This window comes from Oncorhynchus kisutch, linkage group LG10 (genome assembly GCF_002021735.2).
Source record: "Oncorhynchus kisutch isolate 150728-3 linkage group LG10, Okis_V2, whole genome shotgun sequence".
Taxonomy (NCBI): domain Eukaryota; kingdom Metazoa; phylum Chordata; class Actinopteri; order Salmoniformes; family Salmonidae; genus Oncorhynchus; species Oncorhynchus kisutch.
Window position 1 is genome coordinate 59,453,327 of NC_034183.2, and position 16,131 is coordinate 59,469,457.

At 45.9% G+C, this 16,131-nt stretch overlaps 1 protein-coding gene and 1 pseudogene across 2 annotated transcripts; both read left to right on the forward strand.

The window, feature by feature from the left end:
• Nucleotides 1–2,509: 2,509 nt before the first annotated feature.
• LOC109892264 (nucleolar protein 12-like) lies at nt 2,510–6,178 on the forward strand (annotated as a pseudogene). The gene is made up of 6 exons (XR_004211296.1): nt 2,510–2,692; nt 3,031–3,136; nt 3,294–3,342; nt 3,504–3,652; nt 3,747–3,823; nt 4,138–6,178. The product of XR_004211296.1 is annotated as a nucleolar protein 12-like (transcript).
• On the forward strand, nt 5,900–15,570 carry LOC116375952 (serine/arginine repetitive matrix protein 2). Its single transcript, XM_031834979.1, has 6 exons — nt 5,900–6,214; nt 7,548–7,693; nt 12,243–12,427; nt 12,648–14,970; nt 15,111–15,246; nt 15,565–15,570. The coding sequence occupies exons 1-6, from the start codon at nt 5,900–5,902 to the stop codon at nt 15,568–15,570; spliced, it is 3,111 nt and encodes a 1,036-aa protein (XP_031690839.1).
• The last annotated feature ends 561 nt before the right edge of the window (nt 15,571–16,131 follow it).

A 16,131-nucleotide genomic window follows, 5' to 3' on the forward strand; every position in this document is an offset into this window, starting at 1 on the left:
TGTTTGTTTGTGTCTTATTTTTAAGTTGCTATAAATGCCAAGTTGCTATAAATGCCAAGCAGTAGGGATGCTACAGTAAAAATGTTTATTTTTTAATTTTTTTTAGACAGAACACTCTTAAAGCAATGTTAGTGGTCTGCATTACGCTCACACACTCATCTTGATCCTTATTAGGTGTTTCACTGGAGCTAGCGACTGGGCTGGTCAACAACTACACTGGTACTGTTTATCCACCTGAAGGCGGGGGAAGAAGACCACCCACACATTACTATACTAGTCTCTATTCCTACTTTCTTGGCTAGTTGCTGGTTCTTTCTCTCTGCCCCTCGGCTCTCTTCCTCAGTCCCTGGCCTTATTATTGAACTCATGATGTACAGTGGGGCAAAAAAGTATTTAGTCAGCCACCAATTGTGCATGTTCTCCCACTTAAAAAGATGAGAGGCCTGTAATTTTCATCATAGGTACACTTCAACTATGACAGACAAAATGAGAAAAAAAAAACATTGCAGGATTTTTAATGAATTTATTTGCAAATTATGGTGGAAAATAAGTATTTGGTCAAAAGTTCCTCAATACTTTGTTATATACCCTTCGTTGGCAATGACAGAGGTCAAACGTTTTCTGTAGGTCTTCACAAGGTTTTCACACACTGTTGCTGGTATTTTGGCCCATTCCTCCATGCAGATCTCCTCTAGAGCAGTGATGTTTTGGGGCTGTTGCTGGGCAACACAGACTTTCAACTCCCTCCAAAGATTTTCTATGGGGTTGAGATCTGGAGACTGGCTAGCCCACTCCAGGACCTTGAAATGCTTCTTACGAAGCCACTCCTTCGTTGCCCGGGCGGTGTGTTTGGGACCATTGTCATGCTGAAAGACCCAGCCACGTTTCATCTTCAATGCCCTTGCTGATGGAAGGGGGTTTTCACTCAAAATCTCACGATACATGGCCCCATTCATTCTTTCCTTTACACGGATGAGTCGTCCTGGTCCCTTTGCAGAAAAACAGCCCCAAAGCATGATGTTTTCACCCCTATGATTCACAGTAGGTATGGTGTTCTTTGGATGCAACTCAGCATTCTTTGTCCTCAAGTTTTTACCAAAAAGTTATATTTTGGTTTCATCTGACCATATGACATTCTCCCAATCTTCTTTTGGATCATCCAAATGCTCTCTAGCAAATTTCAGACGGACCTGAACATGTACTGGCTTAAGCAGGGGGACACGTCTGGCACTGCAGGATTTGAGTCCCTGGCGACGTAGTGTGTTACTGATGGTAGGCTTTGTTACTTTGGTCCCAGCTCTCTGCAGGTCATTCACTAGGTCCCCCCGTGTGGTTCTGGGATTTTTGCTCACTGTTCTTGTGATCATTTTGACCCCACGGGGTGAGGTCTTGCGTGGAGCCCCAGATCGAGGGAGATTATCAGTGGTCTTGTATGTCTTCCATTTCCTAATAATTGCTCCCACAGTTGATTTCTTCAAACCAAGCTGCTTACCTATTGCAGATTCAGTCTTCCCAGCCTGGTGCAGGTCTACAATTTTGTTTCTGGTGTCCTTTGACAGCTCTTTGGTCTTGGCCATAGTGGAGTTTGGAGTGTGACTGTTTGAGGTTGTGGACAGGTGTCTTTTATACTGATAACAAGTTCAAACAGGTGCCATTAATACAGGTAACGAGTGGAGGACAGAGGAGCCTCTTAAAGAAGAAGTTACAGGTCTGTGAGAGCCAGACATCTTGCTTGTTTGTAGGTGACCAAATACTTATTTTCCACCATAATTTGCAAAGAAATTCATAAAAAATCCTACAATGTGATTTTCTGGATTTATTTTTCTAATTTTGTCTGTCATAGTTGAAGTGTACCTATGATGAAAATGACAGGCCTCTCATCTTTTTAAGTGGGAGAACTTGCCCAATTGGTGGCTGACTAAATATTTTTTTGCCCCACTGTATGTCCCTCCTTTTCTGTCTCCATCTCCCTTTGCTGAAATATTTTCTTTGACTTGGGCTGAATAGTGGTGTCTTACAGCCACTCTCCACAGTAGAAATAACAATTGTGTCTCCAGACTCGCTCTCTTTATTAATCCGTAGGAATGTCCTAGCAGACTGTGGCTCCCAGTATTTGACTACCCGGTGTCATGTTCAGAGTGGAATGTGGTCTCTATTTGAAACTCGCACAGCTAATACATTATCAAATTTGGGTTGGTCACACTGCTCTGGGGTAGGCAGTGTCCACCAAACATTATTCCATCCTCGTAGGCTTTGGTTTCAATAGAGCTACATTTTTGATAACGGCCAATTGCTTTGTGCATTTTCAACAAATTGTTCATAAATATGTTGGCAATATTAAAGTTGTACACTTATCAATGTTTAATGTAGGCATGGCAATGTTATTTTACTTAATTCTGAATAACATTTAATTTCAATGTACTTTTAAAAAATTACTCTTCTAGAACTGGACATTGGAGAGAATGGCCACAATTTCAAAGAACCAAAGTGCTTGGGAGGTTGTCCCAGTCGGACCACATTGTATGATGCACACAAAGCAGGGACTTTTGAAGCAAATCGCCAGCTGAAAAACAAGCTCACGTGTTATCAAAATGAAAAACATGAAGAACTGGAACAAAAAGGAAAAGGGGAAGCATGAGAAATTTAAGAAAAGAGAGAAATGTGTGGTCATGTTCAACGATAACGAGCGACAGTGAGTTTGGCACATTGTAAACAGCACAGGAGTCCCTCAACGCATAGCAAGCTAACGTTAGCTAACTATAGAGCATCTCTGGCTAAACTAGCTAGATTGCTAGGTAGGTCTCATTTACATGGTCAGCTTGTATGATATGCCATCATTGTTGATAGAGAATCACAAGCCACATCATCCTGCCTCTCTGTGTTTGAGAAATGTGTTTAGTGCACCTCTAATTGGTTTGCCAAGTTCTCATTAATCCTGTCAGTAGTTAAGTATTGGTGAATGCAATAAATTGACCACAAGTGACTTGTCATGAATGTACTCATCTGTTTGACTTATCGTATCTCCTGCAGGGAGTATCTGACAGGATTCCACAAGAGGAAGGTGGAGAGGAGGAAAGCAGTAGTGGTGGAAATCCAGACCAAGATAAAGGAGGAGCAGAAGAGAGTCTAAGAAGAGGTAAACACCGGCTAAGAGAAAAAGCACAAGATTAAAACCCAAGTGTTAATTAAATAGACATGGTGTGTAAAACTTGTCACTTTAGTAGAGTTTTTGAGAGTTTTTGACAAAGGGAATACAGAAGGGTGCACAAATCATATTTACTCTTTAATTCCAGAGACACAAGGAGTATTTGAAGTTGCTGCAGGAAAGAAAAGAGGCTCTCGGTGAGTTTGAGCGAAATAACTAAATATGTCAGCTAGGCTTGACAGAATATTGTTGGCTGCCTTCACTTGCCCTTATCTGTGTTTTCAGGTTTACCCAGGAGTTAAACATGTAGTGTGAATCCATTTCACTTACTCTTATTGTTATGGTTAACTCTCCACAGATGAGGATGATGATGATGAATTGGAGGATGTAATAACGGGCACAACCGAGTCTGTACAGTACGATCACCCCAACCATACTGTTACCGTAACAACCATCAGTGACCTTGACCTCACGGGGGCCAGCCTCTTTGCGCCAGAAACCAATCAGGTAAAGCATTTGTTGCTGATTTCCACGTCCCATGTTCTTATGTTTTGAAATTGTTTTTCTGAAAGGTATTCAAACAGTACATTTTCTTTTGAAGGTTACTGAGGAGGTGGAGGAGCAGGAGAAAATGAGTGCTATGCCAAAGTTATCTGGGAATCCGATCCTCAATAAAAAGTAAGTTGTGTTTATCCTCACTCACATTTAATGAAAATCACTTGTACTCTTTCCTTGTGTTATTGATAATGGTCAAATTCACTGTAGGATTATTAAAATTGGTAATAATTTATGCAAATTTCATTATTCCTCAACAACTGTGTTATACACCCTGCTAAGGAATAGTAATGAGCCCCCAATTCCTGTTCTATTGTCATTGTGTATTCAGTTCTGACAGCTAATTTAGTCTAATATGATGCCTATATAACAATATGAGCAGTGTGGTGGCAAGTTATTCTCACACGTTATTATCCCCCCCTCCTCCCTCTCTGCAGAATCTGCTCACTGAACGCCTCGCTCCACGCTCACCAGACGCAGCGGAAGGGAAGCAGGAAGGGGAAACAGGAAGGCAAAGGACGAGGCCGGCCAACAGACAAGAAGCCATGTTCCACAGACAAGAAGGGCAGAATTGAAAAGAACAGAGTTGGGAGGACCAGCAAGAAGCAAAGACGCAGACTGACTGGGAAGAGACATCACAAGGACTGAGAGTTATGAAAAAATAGATTTGCAGTGTAAGGGTCTGTCTGGCCTCTTTGTTTGATCAGGATCCTAAGCAGCCATGATGGACATTTACAGTTTCTATGGTCCCAGTTGGGAAAGTCTACAGAGCAAACAAATACACAAACTGCACATATTCATTCTCATTGAAAGCCAATGTCTGCTCGATCCAGAGTGGCCGTTTCAAACACTGTTTTGTTTAACCAATTGGACACGACCTGTCTGTTTCCTTTGTTAGGCTCTCTCCTTTCTACATGTTTGTTTATATGCTAACTGCTTTGGTATGTTGTATTCATCCAATGTGTATATGCTCAAAGTTTGATTAAAAGAAAAGGATATATACGAATCACTTGGAAACCTGACTCCTCAGTCAACATCCTTTTCCGAGCATCAGAGAAGAGATCTTTACGTGTGTATTTCTAGACATTATAGTACCCCATGCCCTCATTTGTTTAGATTTCAAGAAATGTGGTATAGTCAAGGATCTTAGTGTATGCTAATCTCATACCTTAGCAGTGTTTATTTATTTACACTAACCTGAGCTAACGCGTGCCATCTGTCACAAGCAGTTAATTTTGCTTTCTAAAGCTCATGATATCTAATACAACCTTCAATAGAGTAACTCATGCAATTGACTCCATATTGGTTCTAGGTCTGGCAGACTGATAGGTTCTCGGTAATGTTAAGCAGAGCCAACATGGCAGTCAGAAGTGCATCAGTTTCATCCATTGTCGGAACAGCCAATCGGATCCATGTAAGAGCCTCAGGGGGATTGTGAGCAGGGGAAGAGGCATGTGCCGGGGGTCTGATGGACAGTATATTACCTTTCTCTAAATGGCATATTCTCAGTTTAACTGACGGCTGAGAACTCTTCTGTCAGGTATCGTTGAAAACCCCTTCCTCTCAAATTTAAAAGAATAATTAAATGAAAAATAATACACATTAAGAAATCTAGAAATTAATTATTCAATACTTTGACTTGTATTTAGATTTTTATTGCTGAAATGTTTTTAAATTGGGATGTTACCAAGTGCTCTCGGTGACGTTTAGTAATGATATTAATGATATGCTGGAAAGAGTTCTATCATCTTCCTTTCTGTATTGTGTTTCACTATACCCTCTTGTGTAATTAGTTTTCACTTAGCTTAACTGTTCCGTTTTATCGCACTAACCATGAAATAATGACCCTTTTGTGGATTAAATATGCTACAGCATTGCTTCCAGCTCTGCTACATCGTCCTATAACAACTACGCTGTAATAATGTCCCATCAATGTCTTACACTGTGTACATATAAATGTTGAAAGGATTTTAGCTGTTTTTTTTCTCCTCATGGACTACTGTATATTTTTTTGAAATCCACAATTTTCCCTGAAGTACTATTGGTACTACTGTTTTACCACAACCACTTTTTCTACTTTGTGGTGTTTTAGGCTCATTAAATACGGTGTTTGGTTTTATCTGCCTTTACAGCCTGTGTTGTTCCGAGGTATTCTCCGAGGTGTGCGATGAGTGAGCGCCTGCCACCTCTGGACTCGCCATGCCCCTCTCTGGCGATGACCTTATCTGTCCCAAGTTCCAGCCCAACATCTTCGACTCCTCCCGCTGCCACGACTGCCTGCGCCAGAAACACTTGCACTCGGGCACGAGTACAGGCACGGGTACAGCCGAAACACCACAGCAGAGCCTCACAGTGGAGAAGGAGCCAGGGCAAGCCACTGTACCTCTACCAGCACCACAGCTGAGCCTCACAGTGGAGAAGGAGCCCGGGCAAGCCACTGTACCTCCACCAGCACCACAGGCAGTGAAGAGGGATACCAGTGCCAAGACAGAGGGAGAGGGGATTAGAAGAGTGGTGAGTGATTATCTGGGCCTATACAGACAGGTGGAAGGTAAGATATGGGGTCAGGGAAAGGGTCAGATAGACATTGAGGTCAGACAGTCAAGGATCAATACACAAGAGGAAGTAAGGGAGCTGGCTGAGTGGTAATGTTGACTTTGAGTCTACTTAAACTTTGGCTAGCAGACTTTTTCGTTCCGGAAGGGGAAGCTACTCCATTTAACCAGTAACACCCAGTGCTGAATTCACTACAAAGTGCTCAGTAACAGACGTTGGTGAGGTATGACCCTGTGTTGTGTGTAGTGAATAAGGAGGAACGTATGAGAGAAAAGATATGAGGAGGGCGGTGAAGAGAATGCTCCCATTACAAATTAATGACGGGAGATCATTTACTGCCCTTTTGGGAATCACTGGTAACATTATACATGAAGGCAGGTTACAGAGCACTGGTCGGCCCACATCTACACATAGTATGTCATTGCAAAGGCACATTACTTTATGAGGACACAACTGTTTATTGGTAGCAGAGCACTCCTTGTTTTGCCTTTGATTGCCACAAATTAGGCAAATATACATTTTGTGGAAGTCAGATTTATCTCATTGTTTTTCATTTCTGTATTACATTGCAATACCTTTTGTATACCTACCTAGAACTATGATATTATAAAGTTGTTGTTTATATTGCCATTAATTCAAGTCAAACTGAAGATTAGAATATGTATTTTAAGACAACCCAGGAGGGTTGTATATGTCAAGAAAAAAACTGCTATGAAATAATAATGAGGAGAACTACAATCTAGGTAGAGTTACAACGGTGTAACTCTAATCGAGCGACAGACAGAATGTGTGAGTATGAGAGGAACGTCTTGAGGAACAGAGGAGTGAGATAGAGGGGAGACACTATTCATGAACTTCCCCATATGGAAATGAATCTATAAAGAGAGACTTGGAGGTGTTGCGTTCAGGTTTAATAATGATGACTGTTAAACCTGTGTTCATTGTTAATATGTATCTGTAAATGAATGAGGCTTTGTAGGCCAAGTGAGAGAAATTGTGCTAGTTCCAACAAAACGTTTAGTTTCTATGGCTGCTCACTGTCTTATCTTGTCAGTGTTTGCTTTTCTCTCATAGTACAAACAGTATTTGTCAGTGTCTGCTATTTGTTTTTTGTGAAAATGGACATTGAATTTAATTTTGTTTAACCAGAATTATTGACAATTGCAGAAAGTGCTATTTAACATGGTATTACACTTCAATACCTTAAGTCATCTGTAGCCCCATTGGCTGATGTTCTGTTTTTGTTTGCCGTATGTTGTGATTGGTCTGTGTGTTCTTGATGACCTATCAGGAGAACTCTTATGGCCTGTCAGTGGTGAGCAGCGTCTGTGATGTCAGCGGAGATCAGCTGGGTTACGAGGAGAGCTCCTTGTGCATCCTGAGCCCTGACTGTGACCTCTACATCTGTGACGGAGACGACGACGACAGCACTGACAGGTTCTCTTCAGAATCTATTGGCTCTAGTGTGTGTCTGAGATAGAAGCTCCACTAAGGAGAAATGTTTAGTACAAAATAATGTTTGTTTACTCTATGCACTTGTGTTGAGATATCTTTGGAGACTTGGCATTTCATTGGGATTTATATTTAGGTATTTTGCATGGGGGAAATTTCATTTACGAACTAGGTACAAAGAACTTCAAACAAGAAACTCATTGAGCATGCTTTGTAAACCAAGTAGTCAATGAGCCTCATATTGCGATTCTAGAGGGACAATATATACAGTTGAATTCCGAAGTTTACATACACCTTAGCCAAATCCATTTAAACTCAGTTTTTCACAATTCCTGACATTTAATCCTAGTAAAATATTCCCTGTTTTAGGTCAGTTAGAATCACCACTTTATTTAAAAAATGTGAAATGTCAGAATAATAGTAGAGGGAATTATTTATTTCAGCTTTTATTTCTTTCATCACATTCCCAGTGGGTCAGAAGTGTACATACACTCAATTAGTATTTGATAGCATTGCCTTTAAATTGTTTAACTTGTGTCAAACGTTTCGGGTAGCCTTCCACAAGCTTCACACAATAAGTTGGGTGAATTTTGGCCCATTCCTCCTGACAGAGCTGGTGTAACTGATTCAGGTTTGTTGGCCTCCTTGCTCGCACACACTTTTTCAGTTCTTCCCAGAAATATCTATAGGATTGAGGTCAGGGCTTTGTGTTGGCCACTCCAATACCTTGACTTTGTTGTCCTTAAGCCATTTTGCCACAACTTTGGAGGTATGCTTGGGGTCATTGGGGCCCATTTGCGACCAAGCTTTAACTTCCTGACTGATGTCTTGAGATATTGCTTCAATATATCCACATAATTTTCCTGCCTCATGATGCCATCCCCACAACACGATGCTGCCACCCCTGTGCTTCACGGTTGGGATGGTGTTCTTCGGCTTGCAAGCCTCCCCTTTTTTCCTCCAAACATAACGATGGTCATTATGGCCAAACAGTTCTATTTTTGTTTCATCAGACCAGAGGACATTTCTCCAAAAAGTATGTTCTTTGTCCCCATGTGCAGTTACAAACCATCGTCTGGCTTTTTTTATGGCGGTTTTGAAGCAGTGGTTTCTTCCTTGCTGAGTGGCCTTTCAGGTTATGTCGATATAGGACTCGTTTTTACTGTGGATATAGTTACTTTTGTACCCATTTCCTCCAGCATCTTCACAAGGTCCTTTGCTGTTGTTCTGGGATTGATTTGCACTTTTCGCACCAAAGTACATTCATCTCTAGGAGACAGAACGAGTGTCACGGATGTCGTTGGAAGTAGACCAAAGCGCAGCATGGGGAGCGTACATTTTTCCTTTATTTAAAATGACGCCAACAAAACAATAAACCATACAAAACAACCGTGAAGCTTAAGGGCTATAGTGCCACAAACAAAGACACCTTCCCACACAGAAAGGAGGGAAAAGGGCTACCTAAGTATGGTTCCCAATCAGAGACAACGATAGACAGCTGTCCCTGATTGAGAACCATACCCGGCCAAAACAAAGAAATACAAAAACATAGAAAATAGAACACAGAATGCCCACCCAAATCACACCCTGACAAAACCCAAAATAGAGACATAAAAAGCTCTCAAGGTCAGGGCGTGACAGTACCCCCCCCCCCCCCCCAAGGTGCGGACTCTGGCCGCAAAACCTGAACCTATAGGGGAGGGTCTGGGTGGGCATCTATCCGCGGTGGCGGTTCTGGTGCGGGATGTAGACCCCGCTCCACCTCTGGCTCACCCCACTTTGGTGGCGCCTCTGGTGCGGGGACCCCCTTCGCCGACCCCGGACTGGGGAACCTCGTAGCGGGCCCCAGACTGGGCACCCTCGTTGCGGGCCCCGGACTGGGCACCCTCATTGCGGGCCCCGGACTGGGGACCGTCGCTGGAGGCTCCGAACTGGAGAACGTCGCTGGAGGCTCCGGACTGGAGACCATCGCTTGAGGCTCCGGACTGGAGACAGTCGCTAGAGACTCCGGACTGGGGACCCTCACTGATGGGAGGAGACATATAGACAGCCTGGTGCGTGGGGCTGCCACAGGGCCCACCAGGCTGGGGAGACATACAGGAGACCTGGTCCTTAGAGGAGGCACAGGATGAACCGGGATGTGGGGGAGCACTGGAGATCTGGTGCGTTGCCTTGGCACCACTCCTCCAGGCTGAATGCCCACTTTAGCCCGGCACCTCCCGAGCGCAGGCACAGGTCGAACCGGGCTGTGGGGGAGCACTGGAGATCTGGTGCTTACCACGTGCACCTCTCCTTTTGGCTGCATGCCCCCACCTTAGCCCGGCGGGAAGCTGGAACAGGCCGCACTGGTTTCTAATGGCGAACTGGGGATACCGTGCGTAGAGCTGTCGCAGGATAACCCTGACCGAAGAGACACACCGGAGACCAGGAGCGCTGTGCCTGCACAATCCCTTCTGGCTGAATGCCAACTCTAGCACGGCAACTGCGGGGAGCTTGCAGAGAGCGCACCGGGCTATGAGAGCGCACTGGAGACACACTCCGCAGAACCGCGTAACCTGGTGCCTGACTAGACACTCTCTCCCCATGGTAAGCATGGGGAGTTGGCTCAGGTCTATAACCTGACTCCGCCAATCTCCCTGTGTGCATCCCCCCCAAACATTTGGGGGGGCTGCCTCTCGTGCCTGCTTCCCTGACTTGCCTCCTCATATAACTGCCGCTCTGCTTTAGCTGCCTCCAGTTCCTCCCTTGGACGGCGATACTCCCCAGCCTGCCTCCAGGGTCCCTTACCGTCCAGGATCTCCTCCCATGTACAGGAGTCCCTTTCACCATGCTGCTTGGTCCTTTGGTGGTGGGAGGTTCTGTCACGGATATCGTTGGAAGTAGACCAAAGTGCAGCGTGGTGAGCATAATCTTTCCTTTATTTAAACCATGCCCAAAGGAGAGGTGACCTCCCTAATTAACCCTGACCCTAATGGTCGACTATCTAAGGCGTGAACAGGGAAGGGCACATCCACGGGAACAATGGGGGTCCCTAAACTCTGAGCTAACGCTCTATCAATGAAATTCCCAGCCACGCCTGAATCTATGAGCGCCTTATGCTGGGAATGCGGGGAAAACTCAGGAAAAGAGACAGACACAAACATATGTGCAACAAAGGACTCTGGGTGAGAATGGTGCCAGCTCACCTGGGGTGACGCCAGAACGCCCTGCCTGCTGCCTCGATTCCTAGAGGAACCAACCCGGACGTCCGCGAGTAGCCAGCAGGTTGTCCAGCCGGATGGACAGGTCCACCAGCTGGTCGAAAGTGAGGGTGGTGTCTCTGCAGGCCAGCTCCCGACGGACGTCCTCGAGCAGACTGCAGAAGTAGTGGTCGATCAGGGCCCTGTTATTCCATCCCGCGCCGGCAGCCAGGGTCCTAAACTCCAGGGCAAACTCCTGGGCGCTCCTCGTCTCCTACCTCAGATGGTAGAGGCGCTCACCCGCGCTCTCCCCTTGGGCGGGTGGTTGAAGAATGCCTGGAAACGGCGGGTGATCGGCCAACTCCTCAAAATGGTCCAACGGCGCATCTCTCCCTTGTCCACATGGCGTTGGCCCACTCCAGGGCTTTCCCGGTGAGGCACGAGGTGAGGGCGGACACCCTCTCACAGTCCGATGGTGCTGGGTGGACCGTGGCCAGATAGAGATTTAGTTGGAGGAGGAAACCCTGGCAGTAGGCAGCACTCCCGTCTGATCCCACTGGGTTCATGCGGGAAAGGGGCGCTAAGGATAGACTCTGGTTGTGCTGGTGGAGGACCTGGAAGAACTCCATGTCTCTCCCAGCGGTCCAACGCGATCCATGGCGGCGTCCAGATGGTAAAGCATTACCGCATGCTCCTGGACGTGCTCCTCCACCTTCATGGCCGGGGTACATTCTCCTGCTGACTCCATAGGTGGTCGGAGATTCTGTAAGTGCATGTTGGTGGCAGGGAAGTCAGGCACAGGAGAACGAACTTGCTATTAACGGAGTTGTTTAATAAATTCTGACCAAACTCCAAAACAACCAAAATGTACAAAATAGCAATGTGGGTACAAAACCCGTCGCACACCAACACTAAAATGCACATCACATATAAACAAAATCATCTCCGACAAGGACATGAGGGGAAACAGAGGGTTAAATACACAACATGTAATTGATGGGATTGGAACCAGGTGTGAAGGAAGACGAGACAAAACCAATGGAAAATGGAACATTTTATCAGTGATGGCTAGAAGGTCGGTGATGTCGACCGCTGAACACCGCCCGAACAAGGAGAGGGACCGACTTCGGCGGAAGTTGTGACAGTCATGCACAAAGTAAATGTCCTAACCGACTTGCCAAAACTATAGTTTGTTAACAAGACATTTGTGGAGTGGTTGAAAAATGAGTTTTAATGACTCCAACTTAAGTGCATGTAAACTTCCGACTTCAACTGTATACTTTCTCACTCCCTCATTCTCTCCCTCTCTCCACCATTATTTCACCATCTCCTCTTCACACTATCTCCTCTTCCAGCTGTCGGGACCAGAGTGTCTACGCTGATCTCAGTGGCTCCATCAGTGCAGAGGACGACTACCTGCCTCTCCGGCACCGCTCAACCCACCTCACCATGACCCACCTGGACCCACCACCCCACCGAACCAACCCCAAAGCATGGATGGAGGAGGACAACAGCAGGGGCAGGATTGGCAGACACTCAGGTGAGGACTGCACTTAACCACATGTATACTATTACAGCCATAGGTGTTATTTACATGATGATGTTGTCAGGTACCTGTGTTCAGGTTGAGGTGGGACTTATTGATAGTAGTGTGGAAGTATCTTGTAGAACTGTGTTGTGGACGTCCTTAGAACTCCTTGGAATGTAACAATAATTACAGCGTTTAGTATACCATGTGATGGAGTGTTTTTCTTTTTTAGGGTTAAAAGAAGAAAGGAATCGTGAAAGTGGCTACTTCTCTCTGGGGAGGGCGGGAGGAGCCCGTTCTCTCAGGGATCAGAGCCCCCCTCCCGTTTACCGCCATTCAGAGAGGGGACACCCCCTCTACAGCAACCGAAGCCCTGAGCCCAAAGCTACCATCCCCTTCAGGAACCCTAACCTGGGGCTGGCCTCGGAGAGGTTAAACCCAGAGATACTAAACCCAGACCTGCCCCTGGAAATCCCTGAACCTCCTGACACATTTGATCTCACCATCGAAGTTGAGGCTCAGGTGGGCCCTCGCTCCCCAAGCCCCACCCCTTTTAAGATAGCAGAATCCCTGGCCTCCACTAACCGGAGGGGTTTCAACAGCTCATACAGTAGAAGAAACTCCCCTTCCTATCAGGAGTCTGGGAAGTTCAATTCATCGAGACAAAGCTCCTCTCTGTCCCGCTCCTCTTCACCCTTACCAAACACCTTCCCATTCAAACGAAGTGAATGTACCACCTCCCTTAACAGGCGGGGCTTAGACTCTGAGGGCTTGTCTCAGGGGTGGGACCAGACTTCTAGAGGTCCCCCCCAGAGGTCTTATGGACGAGGTGTTGATATTAGAGGCTTGAATAAAAATGTAATATCGATGGCCAGTTCAGTTGGTTCCATATCACAGGTCAACTCTGTTGCATATTTTAAAAGTGCATTGCGCAAGAATGAGACAGACAGCTCCTTAAATGGTCGTGGACGTGATACTCAAAGCTCCGCCCCTTCAAGGAGGGGTTACGAAAGCCCCAGACAATCTCGTGTGCGCAAATCTGAAACAAGTAACTCCTTAAATGGCCGTGACAGCAGAAGCTCATCTCCTTCGAGGAGGGCTAATGACACCTGCAGCCAAACCCTGCTTCGCAAATCTGATGGGAACAACTTGATAAATGGTCATGGTCATGAAAGTCGCAATTCTTCTCCTTCGAGGAGGAGTTACGATGCCACCAGCCAGTCCCTCCTTTGCAAATCTGAAACGAACAGTTCTCTCAATGGTCATAGTCCACACGGCGTCCGGTGTGGCTCTCCCATTAGGGAGGGTTATGATGCCGAAAGACAATCTCTGAAGAAATCAGCTTCTAGGAATGACTTAAATGTTCATGCCTATAAAAGTGGTAGCTCTTCCCCTTCTAGACATGGCTTTGACACTCCTTGTCAATTCCTGCTCTGCAAAAGTGAGACAAGTGGCTATGGAAATGGTCGAGGTCGTGACAGTGGAAGTTCCTCTCCCTCTAGAAAAGGCTATGATGCCCCTAGCCAGTCACCTCTGCGCAAAAATGAATCCAACAGCTACCTGAATAGTCAAAGTCGAGACAGTCGAAGCTCCTCCCCTTCGAGAAAGGCATATGATCCCCCTGGCCAATCACTGCTTCGTAAATCTGAGACGAACAGCCCTGTCAGAAGTCAAAGTCGTGATCGTCCTATCTCCTCTCCCTCTAGGAGAGGCTATGATACACCGAGCCAGTCATCACTGCGCAAAAGTGAATCCATAAACTACCTGAATAGTCAAAGTCAAGACATTCGGAGCTCCTCCCCTTCGAGAAAGGACTATGATGCCCCTGGCCAATCATTGCTTTGTAAATCAGAGACGAACAGCTCTGTCAGATGTCAAAGTTGTGGTAGTCGTAGCTCCTCCCCTTCAAGGAGGGGCCATGACACCCCAGGCCAATCACTACTGCACAAATCTGAGAAGAGTGGGGCCCTCAATGGTCAGAGCCATGACAGTCGCAACTCCACTCCATCCAAAAGACGCAATGACCCACCAGGTCAGTCACTCCTCAGGAAAACCACCAGTGGTGGTGACTCCAGCCTCTCTTACCAGAGAAAAGACAGTTACGGTGATGCTTGGCCTGACTCTAACCCCTCCCCTGGCACCTGGCGAGGCTCCACCCACTTCCTACATAGCACCTCCCCATCCAGAGAAGGCAGAGAGAACAAAACATCTGCCCCCTCTCAGAGGGCCTCTGCTGTCACCTGGGAAACCACTAGGAGTAACAGTAGTAAGCAGGGTCTGGAGACTCGTAGCTCCTCCCCAAACACAAAAGGATTGACCAACCGCAACCTAAGTCCCTCCCCTCAGATGCAAAGGCACACCTCGTCCCAGAGTTCCATGGAGTCCTCGGAGTCTGGCCAGTTGTCAGGGGAGTCAACGGAGAGGAATAGGGAAGAGTACGCCATGATGGCCGATCTACCAAAGGTCAAGCCTGTCCTCCAAAGGGAGCGGCTTCGTCATGTGGGACAGACTCCAAACCGACCCTCAGGGAGACAGGAGCTCTTCAAACCAGCAAGGTTAGGGTTTTCCATTGTTGTCCGCAAGGTAATGCTGTGGTTTCTCCCTCTGTATTTCAGATGTGACATCAGCATTGTGTCACTGACAGTTTTTTAAGTATTAATATGTTGTATCTAAAGTCACGTGTGTGATGTTTCAGCCACTCCCTCTCCAAGCATCCCTCCAGAGAGTGGCTAGATGACTCAGGGGACCTAGAGAGAAACCACATAGAATGGCATAATGGCAGCAGCGGTAGACTGTCTCGAGCACACTCGTCCACCTCTTTGCAAACGCAGGTGAGTCGTTCCGCCAATTCAGTGCCTTTTGAGAAGTGTACGTTTTATTTAACCTAATTTTAACATTCTGTCATAAAGAGCACATGTTCAACTTCATGAAAAACTAGTTTTCCCATCTCAAGAAGTTAAATAAAAAACTATAGTAAGTGCCAAATAAAGTAGCAGGGTTGACGATTTCATCTTAAATCAGCCATAAATCCCCTTGTGACAGGGGGAATGGAAGCTTGTTGTGTGCAAAACGGAGTGACAATTGAATGCAAACTTCACAAAAAATGACAAATGTTAAAAATGTGTAGCCTGTTTCTCTATGGGTAACAGGGTTGATGTGTTATGCTCAACCCACTCCATTTTACACCACGAAACACCAGAAACTTTTACACTAATAATTACAATCTCCTCCTTCACAGAGGCCCTACAGCCCCACTATAGAGGAGGAGGCCAGTCCATGGAGGGCACAACATAGCTCTTCCTTGGAACAAATGCAGGTACAGGTCTACTTGTGTGTGCCTTCTGTAGCCTGTATCAAATTGTACATTGTTTTATGGAGGTTGTCTAATTTAATGCAGAAGGTGTCCTATGTACACAGGTCATCAGACTAATTTTCCTTCAGTTTACATAAACTAAACTTCCTCTATTAAAGGGCATGGCATTTATATGCCTTTTCTCATTTGGGTAAAAGTCTGTCCTACATCCTCTCTCCTCCGTGATCCGGAAACCGTTGTGATTGAGGAGATGTCAATTCCTTATTAGGCGAACGGAAGAGTGTCCTTCTCGATAGCCACCTTTCATCGAGGATAGTCATGTGTGTCCTACCAGAGTCTTTTGCAGAGATGATTAGAAATCTGCCACACCCCCTTTGAACCAGCTTTCGTTTTGTCAGAGGAG

Bases quoted from the DNA above. Each gene is read 5' to 3' on its own strand.
- LOC116375952 (XM_031834979.1), top strand. From the start codon at position 5,900: ATGCCCCTCTCTGGCGATGACCTTATCTGTCCCAAGTTCCAGCCCAAC. The intron at 6,215-7,547 runs GTGAGTGATTAT...ATGACCTATCAG, and splicing joins GAGAGGGGATTAGAAGAGTG to GAGAACTCTTATGGCCTGTC. The intron at 7,694-12,242 runs GTTCTCTTCAGA...CTCCTCTTCCAG, and splicing joins GACGACGACAGCACTGACAG to CTGTCGGGACCAGAGTGTCT.